We start from the raw sequence: 19,421 nt of genomic DNA, 5'->3' as shown, positions 1-19,421 counted from the left end.
TTTTTCATAATTTCTTTCATAGCAGTTTTTTTCTTTCCTCAGGATCCATTCTGGAGTCATATATGACAATTAGTTTTCATTTTTTTTATTAGTTTACAATTAGTTTCATGACTCTTCTGGTCCCTTTTTTGACTTTTTTCTTTTTTTTTAAGAACACAAACCAGTTATTTTGTAGCATGCTTTCTGTCTTTTAAATTTACATCTTAGAGATAAAGAGGGTAGCCATATAGTTTTTGTCTGAACTAGGAGAGTGAAAGAGGGAATTAATAATTATATCAGGATAACAGGTAAAAACAGCACTATCTCAGAGAAACCAGACTATATAGTTACTGCACTTACAACTTTTTGGAAGAACTGGAGCTATAGTTCCCTGCTGTAGAGAATAAATCTGAATAACATAGTATATTTTCATGAATTATGAAAATGTTTAAATATCTTTAATGGATAATTAAGAGATAATTGACCTTGCCATGTAAATACTGCAAAATAAAAATTACAGATTAATTCTAAAATTAAAATTTTTTTTTAGACTGGGTGCAGTGGCTCACATCTATAATCCCAGCCTTTGGGAAGCTGAGGCAGGTGGATCATCTGAGGTCAGGAGTTCAAGACCAGCCTGGCCAACATGGTGAAAGCTTGCCTTCCACTAAAAATACAAAAATTAGCTGGGCCTAGTGGCAGGCGCCTGTAATCCCAGCTACTCAGGAGGCTGAGGCAGGAAAATTGCTTGAACTCGGGAGGCAGAGGTTTGCAGTGAGCTGAGATCGCGCCATAGCACTCCAGCCTGGGCGACAGAGTGAGACTCTGTCTCTCAAAAAGAAAAATAAATAAATAACTTTTATAGCTGGCTTAATAGCTTTTTTTTTTTTTTTTTTTGAGACGGAGTTTTGCTCTTGTTGCCCAGGCTGGAGTGCAGTGGCCCGATCTCAGCTCACTGCAACCTCTGCCTCCTGGGTTCAAGCGATTCTCCTGCCTCAGCCTCCCAAGTAGCTGGGACTACAGGCATGTGCCACCACGCCCAGCTAATACTGTATTTTTAGAAGAGACAGGGTTTCACCATGTTGGTCAGGCTGGTTTCGAACTCCTGACCTCAAGTAATCCACCCGCCTCAGCCTCCTAAAGTGTTGGGATTACAGGTGTGAGCCACTGTGCCTGGTCTAGATAGCATTCCTACACAGCAAATTAATGCATTGAATCGCCTTGGCATGCATTTTTGTAACACTGTTTTGAAAGGTATATAGTAGATCATATCTGTTAAATGTATTGTCTGTGCTTTTAACATTTTGTAAACAGATGTATCACTTAGGATCAATGAGACCAGCAACTGCTTAGCTTAGTTATTTACTTCTAAAAATGTTGTTTTTATTTCAGCTGGCTGCATAATGACTTAAAAGTGGCCCTTATAGGCAGTCCAGTGGACCTCACTTACAGATATGACCACCTGGGAGACTCCCCCAAAATTCTTCAAGACATTGCTTCGGGAAGTCATCCATTTAGCCAGGTGCTCTCAACTTATATGTATCTACTCTTGTTGATTTATTATTAGTATTATTATTATTATTTAAACAACTGTTTTTGTAATAATCCTATGTGAGTATTTTGGTTTTTTTTTTTGAGACAGAGTCTTGCTCTGTCGCCCAGGCTGGAGTGTGGTGGTGCGATCTCGGCTCACTGCAAGCTCCGCCTCCCGGGTTCATGTCATTCTCCTGCCTCAGCCTCCCGAGTAGCTGGGACTACAGGCGCCCGCCACTGCGCCCAGCTAATTTTTTGTATTTTTAGTAGAGATGGGGTTTCACCATGTTAGCCAGGATGGTCTCGATCTCCTGACCTCGTGATCTGCCCGTCTCGGCCTCCCAAAGTGCTGGGATTACAGGCGTGAGCCACCGCGCCTGGCTTATGTGAGTGTTAAAACGTACACCAGGCTGGGCGCAGTGGCTCACGCCTGTAATCCCAGCACTTTGGGAGTCCAAGGCAGGCGGATCACCTGAGGTCAGGAGTTCAAGACCAGACTGGGCAACATGATGAAACTCTGTCTCTACTAAAATACAGAAAAAAGTTAGCCGGGCGTGTCGGCATACGCCTGTAGTACCAGCTACTTGGGAGGCTGAAGCAGGAGAATTGCTTGAACCCATGAGGCGGAGGTTGCAGTGAGCCAAGATCGCGCCACTGCACTTCGGCCTGGGAGACAGAACGAGACTCCGTCCCACCCCCCAAAAAACTTATACCAATACAGAAAAGAACATGAGGAAGAAAGTATAACATTACCTAAAATCCCACTACCCCAAAACAGGTATTGATAAAACATAATCATCTCTCCATTTATACAGAGAGCAAAGCAAGATGGCTGAATAGTCAAACAAAAATGAGATCATACTGTACATGCAGTTTTTATTTACCAGAGTTTAATTTTCTTGAAATTAGCTGAAAAGAAATCAAAGTAAAACTGGAAGAATTGCACTTTTAACTTCAATTAAATCTTTCTTTACTACAAAAGGAGTTATTCCTTAACATTTTACCAGTCCTTCAATTTTCATTTCTGAGGTAATGTTTTTTTCATTTGAGTTCTTTCTTTAATTCATTTTGTTTTCGCCTTTATTGTTTTGCTTTTCCCAAAGGTGGCTCATGGGTGCCTGTATTCCTTGAGTTCTTGCTTGCTTGAGAGTGTCTGTTCCTGAAGAGACAGCTTACCAGGATGTGAAATTCCAGGGTCAGACTTTTTTTTCCCCCCTTTCTGAGTTTTATAGGTCAGTGAAGAAGCATGTAAACTTTATTCCTCCGCCCCGCCCCATACCCTGTCCTGATTATCTTCTTTGTTTTTTTCGTTGGTGGGGAGATGAAGTCTTGCTCTGTCACCCAGGCTGGAGTGCAGTGGCATGATCTTGGCTCATTTCAACTTCTGCCTCCCCGGTTCATTCTCCTGCCTCAGCCTCCCGAGTAGCTGGGACTACAGGCATGCACCACCACACCTGGCTAATTTTTGTATTTTTAGTAGAGATGGGGTTTCACCATATTGGCCAGGCCGGTCTCCAACTCCTAACTTTGTGATCCACCCACCTCAGCCTCCCAAAGTGCTGGGGTTCTGATTATCATTCTTGAAATTCAGTAACTTCAACAAAATATGTCTTAAAGGTGAAGACCTCACTATAAGACTATAAGACAGAATGTACTTTCAGTCTAAAGATACAAGGTTCTCTTTATTTTAGAATATATGTGTAGTGGTGGAGCTGATTAAAAAACTAAGGAGCTGGCCGGGCATGGTGGCTTACATCTGTAGTCCCAGCACTTTGGGAGGCCGAGGCAGATGGATCACCCGAGGTTGGGAGTTTGAGACCAGCCTGACCAACATGGAGAAACCCAGTCTCTATTAAAAATACATAATTAGCTGGGCGTGGTGGCGCATGTCTGTAATCCCAGCTACTCAGGAGGCTGAGGCAGGAGAATCCCTTGAACCTGGGAGGCGGAGGTTGTGGTGAGCCGAGGTTGCGCCATTGCACTCCAGCCTGGGCAACAGGAGCAAAACTCTGTCTCAAAAAAAACACAAAAAAACAAAACTAAATTGTTTCTGGCCAGGTGCGGTGGCTCACGCCTATAATCCTAACACTTGGGGAGGCCCAGGTGGGCAGATCACCTGACGTCAGGAGTTTGAGACCAGCCTGGCCGACATGGCGAAACCCCATCTCTACTAAAAATACAAAAATTAGCTGTGTGTGGTGGTGGGTGCCTGTAATCCCAGCTTCTCGGGAGGCTGAGGCTGGAGAATTGCTTGAACCCAGGAGACAGAGGTTGCAGTGAGCTGAGATGCCATTGCACTCCAGCCTAGGTGACAAGAGTGAAACTCCATCTCAAAAAAAAAGAAAAAAAAACCCTAAAAACTAAGGAGTTTCTGTTTGTCACACAAAGGGGTCTGGAGGTAGGCAATTGAAAGCTGATGCAGGCTGGGTGCGGTGGCTCATGCCTATAATTCAAGCACTTTGGGAGGCCGAGGCAGGCAGATCACAAGGTCAGGAGTTTGAGACCAGCCTGACCACCATGGTGAAACCCCGCCTCTACAAAAAAAAAAAAAAAAAATACAAAAATTAGCCGGGTGTGGTGGCCCGCGCCTGTAATCCCAGCTACTTGGGAAGCTGGGGCCGGAGAATCACTTGAACCTGGGAGGCAGAGGTTGCAGTGAGCTGAGCTCGCGCCATTGGACTTCAGCCTGGGTGACAGTGACACTCCATCTCATAAAAACAAAAAGAAAAAAAAAAGCTGATGCAGTTGTCCAAGGATATCTAGAGAGCCTGCCTTCCTGCTTTGCTGTTGTCAGTTCATTTGCTTGCTCACATGTGATTGTGTGTCTCTTTCTCCTTGTAGTTCCAAGATGGTTGCTTCACTTAAACAGTCTCAGGTGTAGGGAAGAAGGTGATGTGCAAGAGGATGAAGTAGCAAAGCACAACTTGTTTATTTTGAGTAGAAAAAAAATTATGATTAAAAGATCAAAAATATTTAAAAATATTCAGTGACAAATCTTCCTTTCTCCTCTCTAATTTCCATCCCCATGTGGTAGGTGATTACTATTTTCAGAGAACCTTTTCTTTTCTTTTCTTTTTTTCTTTTTTTTTTTTTTGAAACAGTCTTGCTGTGTCCCCAGGCTGGAGTGCAGTACGGTGGCGTGATCTCGGCTCACTGCAGCCGCAGTCTCCCAGGTTCAAGCGATTCTTGCCTTAGCCTCCCGAGTACCTACGACTACAGGCACATGCCACCATGCCCAGCTAATTTTTTTATTTAGTAGAGACAGGGTTTCACCATGTTGGCCAGAATGGTTTCGGTCTCCTGACCTCGTGATCTGCCCATGTTGGGCTCCCAGAGTGCTGGGATTACAGGCGTGAGCCACTGTGCCTGGCCTGAGAACATTTTCTTCTATAACAGATTTAAATATATTTTTCGTTAATTCTGTAACCTTCATTAAGAACTCTTTTTTTTTTTTTTTTTTGAGACGGAGTCTCGCTCTGTCACCCAGGCTGGAGTGCAGTGGCCGGATCTCAGCTCACTGCAAGCTCCGCCTCCCGGGTTTACGCCATTCTCCTGCCTCAGCCTCCCGAGTAGCTGGGACTATGGGCGCCCGCCACCACGCCTGGCTATTTTTTTGATGTGGGCCGGCGCGGTGGCTCACGCCTGTAATCTCAGCGCTTTGGGAGGCCGAGACGGGCGGATCACGAGGTCAGGAGATCGAGACCATCCTGGCTAACACGGTGAAACCCCGTCTCTACTAAAAAATACAAAAAACCAGCCGGGCGATGTGGCGGACGCCTGTAGTCCCAGCTACTCGGGAGGCTGAGGCAGGAGAATGGCGTGAACCCGGGAGGCGGAGCTTGCAGTGAGCTGAGATCCGGCCACTGCACTCCAGCCTGGGCGACAGAGCGAGACTCCGTCTCAAAAACAGACAGACAAACAAAAAAGAACTCTTTTTTTTTTTTTTTTTTTTTTTTTTGAGACGGAGTCTCGCTCTGCCGCCCAGGCTGGAGTGCAGTGGCCAGATCTCGGCTCACTGCAAGCTCCGCCTCCCGGGTTCACGCCATTCTCCTGCCTCAGCCTCCCGAGTAGCTGGGACTACAGGCGCCCGCCACCTCGCCCGGCTAGTTTTTTTTTTGTATTTTTTAGTAGAGACGGGGTTTCACCGTGTCAGCCAGGATGGTCTCGATCTCCTGACCTCGTGATCCGCCCGTCTCGGCCTCCCAAAGTGCTGGGATTACAGGCTTGAGCCACCGCGCCCGGCCCAAAAAAGAACTCTTAATGTGGTGGCTCACACCTGTAATCCCAGCACTTTGGGAGCCCAAGGCAGGCAAATCACCTGAAGTCAGGAGCAAGACCAGCCTGGGCAACTCGGTGAAACCCTGTCTCCACTAAAAAATACAAAAAAAAAACCGAACTAGCTGGGCATGGTGGCACGTGCCAGTAATCCCAGCTACTCGGGAGGCTGAGGCAAAATAATAGCTTGAACCTGGGAGGTGGAGGCTACAGTGAACTGAGATCATGCCACTGTGCTCCAGCCTGGGCAACAGAGTAAGTCCCTGTCTAAAAAGAAAAAAAAAAAGAACTCTTAATAATGCAGATGTTGAATCTTCTTTTCTATATATATAGTTTTAAGGTCTCACTCTATTGCCTAGGCTGTAGTGCAATGGCAGAATTGTAGCTGACTGTAGCCTCAAACTCCTGGGCTTAAGCAGTCCTCCCACCTAAGCCTCCCCTGTAGCTGGGTCTGCATGCCTACACCACCGTGCCCAGCTAATTTTTATATTTTTTTGTATAGATGGGGCTTATTGTGATGCCCAGTCTGGCCTCAAACTCCTGGCCTCAATTGATTCTCCCACCTCAGCCTCCTAAAGTGTTGGGATTACAAGCATGAGCCAACCTTGCCTGGCTTTTCATATCTGTGTTTTTTTTCTTTTTCCATTTATTTTGTATCCTGTACCCTGTCTTTCCTGTCCCTGTATTTAATCATGTTTTCTTTCTTTTCCTTTCTTTTTGTTTTTTTGTTTTTTGTTTTTGAGATGGTCTGGCTATCACCCATGCTGGAGTGCAATGGTGCTGTCTTGGCTCACTGCAGCCGCCACTGGGACCACAGGTGCACACCACCATGCCTGGCCAATTTTTTGTAGAGACGAGGTTTTGCCACGTTGCCCAGGCTGCACTTGAACCCGTGGACTCAAGTCATCCACCCACTTTGTCCTCCCAAAGTGTTGCGATTACAAGCGTGAGCCACTGCACCTGGCCTATTTAGTTTTTTATTGTTTCTGGACTGGTATTTATCTCTATTATTTGTTTCTCTTCCAGTTCTTTCCTGAATTCGGTGATGAAAATCTCCTTACGATATAATATTCTCTATAGTGTTGCTTCTTTGAGTTTTTAAGTGAGAAAGAGTGTGTTATATTTCAGTATCTTTGAGACTATTAAAAACTATTTCTCTCAACTATTCACATTTCCTTGGCAAGTTCCTATTAATGTATTCCTCTTTATAATATCTCAGCATAATTTCCATGCTGATTCTTTGTGGCCAGCTATTTACTGAAGAGTGACACAAAGGATGAGTGGGAAAATGAGATGTGTATTCTATAACTCTACACGTTTTGTTTCGTTTCGTCAACAGTCTCACTCTGTTGCCCAGGCTGGAGCACAATGGCACAATCTTGGCTCACTACAGCCTCCGTCTCCCAGGTTCAAGCAATTATCGTGCCTCAGCCTCCTGAGTAGCTGGGGCTACAGGTACATACCACCGCACCTGGTAAATTTTTTTGTATTTTTAGTAGAGACGGGGTTTCGCCATGTTGGCCAGGCTGGTCTCAAACTCCTGTCCTCAAGTGATCCACCCACCTCAGCCTCCCAAAGTGTTGGGATTACAGGCGTGAACCACCGCACCCAACCTATAACTTTACATCTTATTTGCCATCTTCTGTGAAATCTGTAGTTTCCTTTACTCTTGGGATGCATTCTCCCAGTTTTTGTCGTTCAGAGTTACTATGGTTTAAAACAAAGGCTTAAAATTGTAGGTATTTAACATTGTGCTCTAGTGATCATTGCTTTCCCTGCCTCCTCCTCCCTGTCTGTGGCGTGGTAAGTAGATGGAAGATAGTAGACGTGATATTAAGCATGGTTTTTCCTATTCTTTAATACCATCTGAATCTCTGAAGAGAAGTTCCCCAATTTTTCTGGAACCTGCCCATAGTTATTCTGACCACAGGATAATTTGCTAAGCTTTTTATTTTGAATAATTACTTTTAGAAAACATGTCTTAGCTGATACTCACTCAGGCATTTCACAGTAGCATTGGCAAGATGCTTTGGATTAAACTAAATCTGGTTGTATATGTGTGTCTATATGTTGGGCTAGCAAATTGAAAACCTTCATGTTAGACCTAAGAATTAGGGCAACGTATATTGTTGAGGCAAATGTGGTTAGATGTTCAGCTTACTTGTAATATTTTAAAATCAAAGTTTTTTTTTTTTTTTTTTTTTAATAGGTCCTAAAGGAAGCTAAAAAACCAATGGTGGTTTTAGGCAGTTCTGCACTCCAAAGAAATGATGGAGCAGCAATTCTTGCAGCTGTCTCTAGCATTGCACAAAAGATTCGGATGACTAGTGGTGTTACTGGCGATTGGAAAGTTATGAATATCCTTCATAGGTTTGTTGAGTAATTGCTTTATATACTATAAATTCAAGTAATTTTGTATATATGTATGTGTTCCTGATACACTGTTAAATTTAATTTACAAACAACATTTAGCAACATTATCCCAGTTACACATGTGAAATATAGACCTTTACTCTGTGAGAAGAGCCCAAGATGATAAGAAATATTAAAAATATTTGAAATAGAGTAAGTGTTGAGAAAAAAAGTGAAGTACTTTAAAAATTGTTATATTAGTTATACCTTGGTTCAAAAATTACAACAAGTTCTTAAATGATAAAAATGTAAGCTAATATGAGAACTCAGCTGAAGGATTTCTCTTTTTTTTCTTTTTAATTATTTGTTTTTTTGTTTTGAGACAGGGTCTCAGTGCAGTGGCGTATTCATAGTCCACTGTAGCCCTGACTTCCTGAGTTCCAGTGATCCTCCCACTCCTGCCTCCCAAGTATTAAATGGCTAAAACTACAGGTGCATGCTGCACACCCAGCTAATTTTTTGTTTTTGTAGAGATGAGGTCTCACTATGTTGCCTAGGTTGATCTCAGGCTCCTGGGCTCAGGCGCTCCTTCCGCCTCAGCCTCCCAAACTGCTGGGATTATAAGCGTGAGGCACTGTACCTGGCCTTTATTTCTAACCACATCAATAATGCAGGTTTAATTTAGGTAAGTTGAAAAGAGACAAACGTGCAGAAATGGAGCTGATCCTTATTCTACAATGTGTAGATAATTATTATTGCTATTTTCATTCATTTTCTTCTAGTTTTTCTTTTTACCCTATGTAATATTTTATTTTATTTTTTTGAGACCAGAGTCTCACTCTGTTGCCCAGACTGAAGTACAGTGGCACGATCTTGGCTCGCTGCAGCCTCCACCTCCCAGGTTCAAGTGATCCGTCTGCCTCAGCCTCCCAAGTAGCTGGGATTATTGGCATGTGCCACCACACCTGGCTAATTTTTTTATTTTTTATTATTATTATTATTATTATTATTATTATTTTTGAGATGGAGTATTGCTCTGTCACCCAGGCTGGAATGCAATGGCACGATCTCGGCTTACTGCAACCTCCACCTCCCAAGTTCAAGCAATTCTCCTGCCTCAGCCTCCTGAGTATCTGGGACTATAGGCACGTGCCACTATGCCAGGCTAATTTTTTGTATTTTTAATAGAGACGGGGTTTCACCATGTTCGCCAGGCTGGTCTCAAACTCCTGACCTCAGGTGATCGCCCCCTCCTTCCCCTCTCAAAGTGCTAGGATTACAGATATGAGCCACTGTGCCTAGCAGCTATGTAATATTTTTTAGTTACATAGGTGAAATTATACTGTGGATACAATTTTGTATCCTGGTTTTAATAGGTTTTCGTTGCCAAATAAGAATTTCCTACTATGGTCAGAAGTTTTTTTCTAGAAATTGTTTGTAAATAAAAAACAATAATAGCTGATTGATATCATGAATATACTATAAAATTTTTTAGCCATTTTCTTCTTTTTAACATGTATGTTGATGGTAGTTTTTAACTTCTTAGATAATACAGTGATACACAGATACATTTGCACTTGAAATTATCTTCGTAGGAAATATTTCTAGAAGTAAAACTGTTAGGGCACACAGGATAACCATTCCTGAGCCTTTCAAAGCATGCTTCCAACTTGTTTTAGGTCTTCAGAATGGCTACTATTTCTAGATAGTTAACAAATAGCAAGCTATACCAAAACAACAATCCTGCTATTCAAAGTATATTTATTCTAGACCTCTTCTTTAAAAAATTATTTTCTGCTTATAAAAGTAATGTATATCATAGAAAAAATTTCCGTAAGGTTTTGGTTTTCTCATTATGGTTTTCTCTGAATTGTAGTTTAATGAGTGGTTTTTCAGTTTCTCCCTTTTGATTTTTGAAATCATCTGATTTTTCTCTTATGAATATGTATGGCTTATCATGTTTTATGTCTTACTGTATTGAATAGGAATCAGACTTAAAGCAATTACAGTTGGCATAAAATTTCTAGAATTATTTCATTCAATGCTATGTCATGGAGAGACAGAGTGTCCTAAGAATCTGACATTTCTTTGGTTGCCATTTGCAAAACAGTAAAAGACTGCTGTTTCTGGTTTTGGCATCTATTTTAAATGGGTAAAAGTGGGATTTTTTGGCCAGGTGTGGTGGCTTATGCCTGTAATCCCAGCACTTTGGGAGGCCAAGGTGGGTGGATCACCTGAGGTCAAGAGTTCAAGACCAGCCTGGCCAACATGATGAAACCCCATTCTCTACTGAAAATACAAAAATTAGCTGGGTGTGGTGGCACGTGCCTATAGTCCCAGCAACTTGGGAGTGTGAGGAAGGAGAATCGCTTGAATCCAGGAGGCAGAGGTTACAGTGAGCCAAGATCATGCCACGCACTCCAGCCTGGGCAACAAAGTGAGACTCTATCTCCGATAAAAAAATAAAATAAAATGGGTTTTTTGACATTGTTGAAAGGAAATTATTCCAAGAATCACATTTAATTTTTTACATTGAAAACACTGCAGTTATGGTAAAATTCCGTAATTGTTTTGCAGGATTGCAAGTCAAGTAGCTGCTTTGGACCTTGGCTATAAACCTGGGGTGGAAGCAGTTCGGAAGAACCCTCCCAAGGTGCTGTTTCTCCTGGGAGCAGATGGAGGTTGTATCACACGACAGGATTTGCCAAAGGATTGTTTCATTATTTATCAAGGTAAGTATCACCTGTGACACTGGAAACAAAAGAGGGTAGTACATTGTGTATGTTAGAAACCATTTAGTAATATATTTAGTGAATTGAATGTTTTCCATTTGAGAATTTTGCCTCCCCCTACTCCCCCTTCTTTTTTTTTTAAACAAACCGCAAGTGTTATTAGTTACATAATTGATACTGCTTTTAAGAATTATTACCTGCTGGGTGCGGTGGCTCATACCTGTAATCCCAGCACCTTGGGAGGCCAAGGCGGGTGGATCACCTGAAGTCAGGAGTTCAATACCAGCCTAACCAACATGGTAAAACTCTGTCTCTACTAAAAATATAAAAATTAGCCAAGCGTGGTGGCGGGTGCCTATAATCCCAGCTACTCGGGAGGCTGAGACAGGAGAACTGCTTGAACCTGGGAGGCAGAGATTGCAGTCAGCCAAGATCATGCCATTGTACTCCACCCTAGGCAATAAGAGTGAAACGCCCTCTCAAAAAAAAAAAAAAGTTAAACAAAAATATATGAACTGAATCCTGTTCCTTGGGTGCTGTGGCTCATGCTGTAATCCCAGCACTTTGCGAGGTTGAGGCAGGAGGATTCGTTGAGCCAAGGAGTTCTAGACCAGTCTGGGCAACATAGGGAGACCCTGTTTCTACAAAAAATTAAAAATTAGCTAGGCATAATGCTGCATGTCTATGATCCCAGCTACTTAGGAGGTTGAAGTGGGATGATCACTTGAGCTCAGCAGGTTGAGGCTGCAGTGAGCCATGATCACGCCACTGTGCTCCAGCCTGGGTGATAGAGCAACAAAAAAATGTTATTTTAAATAAAAATATAAACAAACTAAAATCCTGTTTTTAGTCCTTTAAGAAATAATCATTGATGACAATTTTGATATATGTACTTCATAACATCTTCATACGCATACACAAATGTGCACAAATTATATTAAACTATGTATTCTACAACTTTCTTACATTTGATTCAGATGTTTCTAAAGGTCTTCTTTTCTGAATAAAATAACTTCTTTCTTCTGCTAGTTGTTATTAATGGGTGGTAGTGTTTCCAAATTTTTCTGTAATTTTTTATGCCTTTTTCAGTATTACTGTCATATTCCTGTCTTTGCATCCCCCCCCCATTTCAGTCTACTTTACCAAATTTCACAAACTGGTAGATCTGAGCAGTTCTACTTTGCAAGCATTTCTACTTTGTAAGCATCAGTATACTTATTTGCCTATTTTATATGTGTGTATGGTATTATACATGTTTGTATTTGCATAAAATAGTCTGAGAAGATATTTTTTTTTCTTTTTAAAAGAATTTTTTTTGAGACAGAGTCTCACTCTGTCACCCAGGCTGGAGTGCAGTGGCGTGATCTCGGCTCACTGCAGCTTCTGCCTCATGGGTTCAAATGATTCTCCTGCCTCAGCCTCTTGAGTAGCTGGGATTACAGGCACACACCACCTCATTGGGCTAATTTTTTTGTATTTTTAGTAGAGATGGGGTTTCACCATGTTGGCCAGGCTGGTCACAAACTCCTGGCCTCAAGTCATCTGCCCGCCTTGGCCTCCCAAAGTGCTGGGATCACAGGCATGAGCCACCACGCCTGGCCCCCCAAATGCTTTAACAATAATTTTCTTTGGGGCTCATGCCTGTAATCCCAGCACTTTGGGAGACTGAGGTGGGCGGATCACGAGGTCAGGAGATCAAGACCATCCTGGTTAACATGGTGAAACCCCATCTCTGCTAAAAATACAAAAAATTAGCTGGGCGTGGTGGCGGGCGCCTGTAGTCCCAGCTACTCGGGAGGCTGAGGCAGGAGAATGGCATGAACCCAGGAGGCGGAGCTTGCAGTGTGCTGAGATTGCACCACTGCACTTCAGCCTGGGCCACAGAGCGAGACTTCATCTCAAAATAATAATAATAATTTTATTTGGGAAAGAAGTTGAATTAGGAGTGAGGTGGGCTTTAATTTTTTATTACTTCACTACTGCTTTATTTTAGTTTTAAAAACTTTTGTGGCTTTACAAAATGGGATTTAAAATGATATATACTGTCTTCATGTACAGTAGAAAATCAGTTTTTAATAAAATTTTGGTTTGCCATTTTCCATCTTTGTACAGGACATCATGGTGATGTTGGGGCTCCCATAGCTGATGTTATTCTCCCAGGAGCTGCTTACACAGAGAAGTCTGCTACATATGTCAACACTGAGGGTAGAGCTCAGCAGACTAAGGTAGCAGTGACACCTCCTGGCTTGGCAAGAGAAGACTGGAAAATTATAAGAGCACTCTCTGAGGTATAATTTCTGAGTCATTTCTTAGTGGTGCTACTAAAGGGATATTTGATATTTTAGCCTCTGAGAATGATTTTCAAAGTCAAGGAAGATGCCTATCTGAAATGCAGAGATGATTTGAATAATTTCTATAGGAAACATGTATTCAGAAACAGGAATTCCAAGGTTACAGTGAGCTCTCATTGCATCGCTGCACTCCAGCCTGAGGGACAGAGTAGGACCCTGTCTCTTAAAAAATAAAGGAATTTGAAATTGGTGCCTTTATTTTATTTTATTTTATTTATTTTTGAGACAGTTTTCCTCTATTGCCCAGGCTGGAGTGCAGTGGCGTGATCTCGGCTTACTGCAACCTCCATCCCCCGGTGTCAAGCAATTCTTCTGCCTCAACTTCCCGAGTAACTGGAATTACAGACATGTACCACCAAGCCCTGCTAATTTTTGTATTTTTAGTAGAGATGGGGTTTCGCCATGTTGGCCAGGCTGGTCTCGAACTCCTGGCCTCAAGCAGTCCTCCCACCTCGGTCTCCCAAAGTGTTGGGATTACAGGTGTGAACCACTGCACCTGGCCTGAAATTGGTGCTTTTATTGTTGAAAATTGTTGACTTGTCTTTTGCCTGAAAATAGGTCTGTTCTTTATTGATGTAAAAGTAAGCATCCTGACTTTTAAAATAATAATGCATCGTAAACTTTGTGTATTGTTAATAACAGGTTAGCAGAAACATTTGGATTTAGCATAGCATTGTCTCTTTAATTATTTCATAGAGTCACTAATTTGTGTTCCCTGTTTAACTGCTTCCTTCATAAATGTATGTCTATTAATGGACACCAATAGGTTTTTCAGTAGTGCTGCATTATTTCACCATAGTTACAGTTATCTATTATTTGACATTTTAAAGTATTAAAGCTTTTTGTTGTTTTGGGGGACCTGACATGTTGTAGATTGCTGGAATAACTCTTCCATATGATACTCTGGATCAAGTAAGGAACAGATTGGAAGAAGTCTCTCCTAATCTTGTTCGATATGATGATATTGAAGGGGCTAATTACTTCCAGCAAGCAAACGAGCTCTCAAAGGTAACAGCTTGCCTATGAGCAGTTTTCATAATGTTGTGTCTACTGGTGTAACAGTACTAGTTTTTCACATTATTGTTGGTCTCTTGTTTTTTGTGCAGCTAGTGAACCAGCAGCTTCTTGCTGACCCACTTGTTCCACCTCAGCTAACTATAAAAGACTTCTACATGACAGGTATGTAATTGTCAACATGACTCTGCCAAATATGAAAGGTAAGGAGTAATCAGATCACCTCATTTGGTGTTATAATTCCAATTTGTGATTGATAGTGTTTGCAATTCTTAAATCTTTGAAGGTTTTTAAACATTGTAACTAACGTAAGCATGTTTTCTGATTCTACTCTAGTTTTTTTGTTTCTGAAATGTAAGCAAAGTTTGAAAATCCAAACAATTAATAGATTTTAAATATAAAATTTTGCTGTTGTAAGGAAAGTCACTATGTAGCAATTTAGGGTGAATTTTCCAAAGTGGCAAATACCTGAAGGTTTTTCGGAGAATTATAGGTGGAAGAATCAAAACATTTAACTGTGAAACATGTTAAACACTGCTCCTGATGTAAAGTGTTAGGAATGTTTTTAAGGAACACAGACAAACTGAAACTTGTTTATTGCAGATTCTTAGAACAGTTGATACAGCATCTAGGCTATGAGGTATTTAATAGTTGATAGATTATTTTAACTAATTTTCTAAAAGCACATAGAACTCTTTTAATGTTTTTATATAGTTTGTATCTAAGATTTTTTTTTTTTTTTTTTTTTTGAGACGGAGTCTCGCTCTGTCGCCCAGGCTGGAGTGCAGTGGCGCGATCTCGGCTCACTGCAAGCTCCGCCTCCTGGGTTTACGCCATTCTCCTGCCTCAGCCTCCTGAGTAGCTGGGACTACAGGCGCCCGCCACCGTGCCCAGCTAATTTTTTGTATTTTTTAGTAGAGACGGGGTTTCACTGTGGTCTCGATCTCCTGACCTTGTGATCCGCCCGCCTCGGCCTCCCAAAGTGCTGGGATTACAGGCGTGAGCCACCGCGCCCAGCCCTAAGATATTTTTAATAGGTATTTTAGTTAGATGATAAAGATTACCTTCATTGTAAAATAATAGCTATGCTCAAAAGCACAACAAAAAATCACTTCTACAATACTTATCTGCAAACTTATGAACACAAAGAAGGAAACAACAGACACTGTAGTCAACATGAGGATGGAGAGTGGGAGGAGGGAGAGGTGCAGAAAAGATAAGTCTTGGGTACTGGGCTTAATTCCTCAGTGATGAAATATTCTGTACAACAAATCCCCGTGACATGAGTTTACCTGTGTAAAAAACCTTCACATGTACCCCTGAACCTAAAAGCTTAAAAAAAAAAAAAAAAAAAAAAAATCACTACGTTCCCACTATCAAGAAATAACTATAATTTTTTTAACATTTTAGTCACTCTTCCTCCAGGGACATACATATACATTATATACATATAATAGTATATTAATAATTATATATTGTTATTTATATGTAATTATTACTATATACGTGTACATGTGTATGTATAATTTTTGAGATGACATTTTATTCTGTCACCCAGGCTGGAGAGCAGTGGCGCAATCTTGGCTCACTGCAACCATTGCCTCCTGGGCTGAAGCGATCCTCCCACCTCAGCCTCCTGAGTAGCAAGGACTGTAGGCGCATACCACCACATCCAGCTAATTTTTGTATTTTTTGTAGAGACAGGGTTTCGCCATGTTACCCAGGCAGATCTCAAACTCCTGGACTCAAGCAATCCACCCACCTCAGCCTCCCAAAGTGCTGGGACAACAGGCGTGAGCCACCACCCCTGGCCTATATATTTTTTATTTAAACAAAAAGATTAGACCAGGTGCAGTGGCTCATGCCTGTGATTCCAGCATTTTGGGAGGCTGAGGAGGGCAGATGGCTTGAATCCAGGAGTTTCAGACCAGGCTGGAAGTGAGATTATTCACTTGGGGGTTCGGATTGATAGCTTTATTGAAATATAATTCACATACCCTAAAATTTACTCATGAAGTACACAATTCAATGTATTTTAGTACATATGCTGTTTTGTAACCTTTTTTCAATTATAGTATTGTACATATTTTTCCTATATTTTATTTATTTATTTTTTATTTTTTTGAGACAGAATCTTGCTGTGTCACCCAGGCTGGAGTGCAGTGGTGCGATCTCGGCTCACTGCAAGCTCCGCCTCCCGAGTTCACGCCATTCTCATGCCTCAGCCTCCGGAGTAGCTGGGACTATAGGCGCCCGCCACCACGCCGGGCAAATTTTTTGTTTTTAGTAGAGCTGGGGTTTCACCATATTAGCCAGGATGGTCTCGATCTCCTTACCTCGTGATCTGCCCGCCTCGGCCTCCCAAAGTGCTGGGATTACAGGCCTGAGCCACCATGCCCGGCCCTTCCTATGTTTTTAATACTTTTTAATAATTTTTTAATGGCTGCATACTGGTGCACTGTCTAGCTGTTCTATAGTTATTTGATTGTTTCCAGGGATAGTTATGGAAAGCATTTGGCCAGTAAGGGGTTTATCGTTGGAATCTGTTGGTTATATATAATTATATATACTTGCATAGGGCCTTATAATCTTTTTTTCCTCCTGAATATGTGCAGCATTAAAGTTTTAGTATGTGCCTTTTAAAAAGTTGTATTATTGAAATGGCATTTTATTAATATCTTTCAGATTCAATTAGCAGAGCCTCACAGACAATGGCCAAATGTGTCAAAGCTGTCACAGAGGGTGCCCAGGCAGTAGAGGAACCATCCATATGCTGAAGTATCTACTAGGATCCCAGTTTTGCCGCAGATAATTGATGAACAACTATAGTGCAGTGATCCTTTACAGGTTTATTTCTTTGTAAAAAAAAAAAAATCTGAATCATGTAATATTTAAGGTTATACTATGCCTATTTGAAAATGATATTAGTTATCAACTTCGCAGTTTGAAAAACATGTATTGTGTGTAAAGGTTAAATAATAAAACTTTATGCAGATGCTCTTAAAAGCATTGATAACCTTTGTGATGCATATAAAGAAATCCTTAAAGTATGAGTTGTTGACTTATCTTCGTAAATAATTTATGTCTATAAAATGGATGAAATGAAAAGAGTTCCAGTTAATACCCACTTTTTTCTAGTGCTAAAGAAAAGATTTAAGCACTTTGTCAAGCTGGGTAAATAGGAAAAATATATAATCATGCTCAGACATGTATCTGGGATAATTTAATAATAATCATAGTAACAATGGCTAATGATAATTTAGCTTTATGATGTTTGCTGAGCACTCTGGTTTTACATGTATTATCTTCTTTTGTTCTTGCTACAACCCTGTGAGATAGTAATATTATCTCATTTTTCTGGTGAAGACTGAGGCCTGGGTATATTAAATAGCTTGCCCAAGGCCATGCAGCAAAAGTCACTGACTGAAACCTACTTCTTATTTACTCCAAAGTCTGTTGTTCTTAACTGCAGCGTATTATTTCCTCTCATTAATATTGATTCTATAGGTTGTTACTTCTAAAAATTAGTATTGAGTTTAATGGTGAACACATTTTTCTATTTTCTCTTGAATCTGCTTCTGTAATGTTATGGTGATTTATGTGGCTTTTTTTTTTTGTATAAGTTATACATGTATGCATGTATACTTATGAGATCTCCTCTGGAATGAGGGAGGTCTCAAGAGACATAATTTAGATTCTCATTGATGTTCTGTATTCATTATCCTAACACCATCTGTAGTGTTAAATCAACTAAATTATTTCAGTAATAGGAGACAAAACAACCAGCTTTCATAAGTTTTAATTGTCAAAACGAAAAGGAATCAGAATAAGGATCACTGAGAATTTTTTTTTTAAAGGAAGTAAAAATTTTACAATTAGAAGATAATTAAAGGTAGATTTTTTTTTTTTTTTTAATCTAAGGCTGGGTGTGGTGGGCTCACGCCTGTAATCCCAACACTTTGAGGGACCGAGGTGGGTGGATTGCTTGAGCCCAGGAATTGGAGACCAGTCTGGGCAACATGGTAAAACCCATCTCTACAAAAATTACAAAAATTAGCTGGGTGTGGTGGTGTACACCTATAGTCCCAGCTACTTGGAAGGCTGAGGTGGGAGGATCACCTGACCCAGGAGGTTGAGGCTACAGTGAGCCGTGATTGTGCTGCTGCATTCCAGCCTGGGCAACACAGCAAGATTTTGTCTCCAACAAACAAAAGTATGTTCACAATTTTTTTGTTTTATAATCCTTATTCTTTTCTGCTTTCATTAAAGACTCAGCCCAAATATAGGATGTCCTTTTCCCTTTGTTTTCTTTTTGAGATGGAGTCTTACTCTGTCACCCAAGGCTGGAATGCAGTGGCATGATCTTGGCTCACTGCAATCACCACCTCCCTGATTCAAGCGATTCTCCTGCCTCAGCCTCCCCGGTAGCTGGGATTACAAGCACCTGCCACCACACCCGGCTAATTTTTGTATTTTTAGTAGAGACGGGGTTTCACCATGTTGGCCAGGCTGGTCTTGAACTCCTGACCTCAGGTGATTTACCCACCTCGGCTTCTCAAAGTGCTAGGATTACAGGCGTGAGCCACCGCGCCCAGTCTAGGATGTCGTTTTTCTGATACAACAAAGGATAAGGTTTTAGAATAATAGTATGTCACAATATCTTTAAAAACAGAAGGTCCAGTGGCTCACACCTGTAAGCCCAGCATTTTGGGGGTTCAAGGCAGGAGGATCAGTTGAGGCCAGGAGTTCAAGACCAGACTGGACTGCATAGCAAGATCCTATTTCTACAAAAAAATGTAAAACTTAAAATTGCACAAAATGTGTCACCTGTACCAGCTTTTAGAACTGTTTATCTTATCCTCCTTAGTGATACATTATGAAGTTGTGTGCTTTGCCTAAAATGTCCAGTTGCCTGAAGTTGTATAAATTCTTGCCAAAAGTGTTTGAACTTAATACAAACTTCCCATCTCTTACCTCTTAGCACTGTGCTTATCTTGAGGGGACATAGTCCCAGTTTTGTATTTTACATAATACTCTTAGTGAGTATGTGTAGACTTCATATGGTTGTGGGTAAGAGAATATTGCATTGAGATAGAAACGATGATATATGGCTAAGTTGATCCAGGATTCTTCGGCTACCTGCTAGGCAGCTTGCAGTGAACAATCATAATCTCTAAAAAATACC

At 41.2% G+C, this 19,421-nt stretch overlaps 1 protein-coding gene across 1 annotated transcript in view; it reads left to right on the top strand.

The window, feature by feature from the left end:
- The window catches only part of LOC105468281 (NADH:ubiquinone oxidoreductase core subunit S1), a 37,903-nt gene extending 18,694 nt beyond the window's left edge, over positions 1-19,209 (top strand). Inside the window, exons 13-19 of the mRNA XM_071073279.1 lie at positions 1,372-1,501; positions 7,997-8,157; positions 10,717-10,871; positions 12,984-13,159; positions 14,096-14,230; positions 14,329-14,401; positions 16,922-19,209. Of these exons, the coding sequence (XP_070929380.1) occupies positions 1,372-1,501; positions 7,997-8,157; positions 10,717-10,871; positions 12,984-13,159; positions 14,096-14,230; positions 14,329-14,401; positions 16,922-17,013 (922 nt within the window). The 3' untranslated portion in view covers positions 17,014-19,209. The remainder of the gene's footprint in view (positions 1-1,371; positions 1,502-7,996; positions 8,158-10,716; positions 10,872-12,983; positions 13,160-14,095; positions 14,231-14,328; positions 14,402-16,921) is intronic.
- The last annotated feature ends 212 nt before the right edge of the window (positions 19,210-19,421 follow it).

Source organism: Macaca nemestrina, chromosome 11 (assembly GCF_043159975.1).
Source record: "Macaca nemestrina isolate mMacNem1 chromosome 11, mMacNem.hap1, whole genome shotgun sequence".
Lineage (NCBI taxonomy): Eukaryota > Metazoa > Chordata > Mammalia > Primates > Cercopithecidae > Macaca > Macaca nemestrina.
This window is presented reverse-complemented; position numbering and strand designations above follow the sequence as displayed.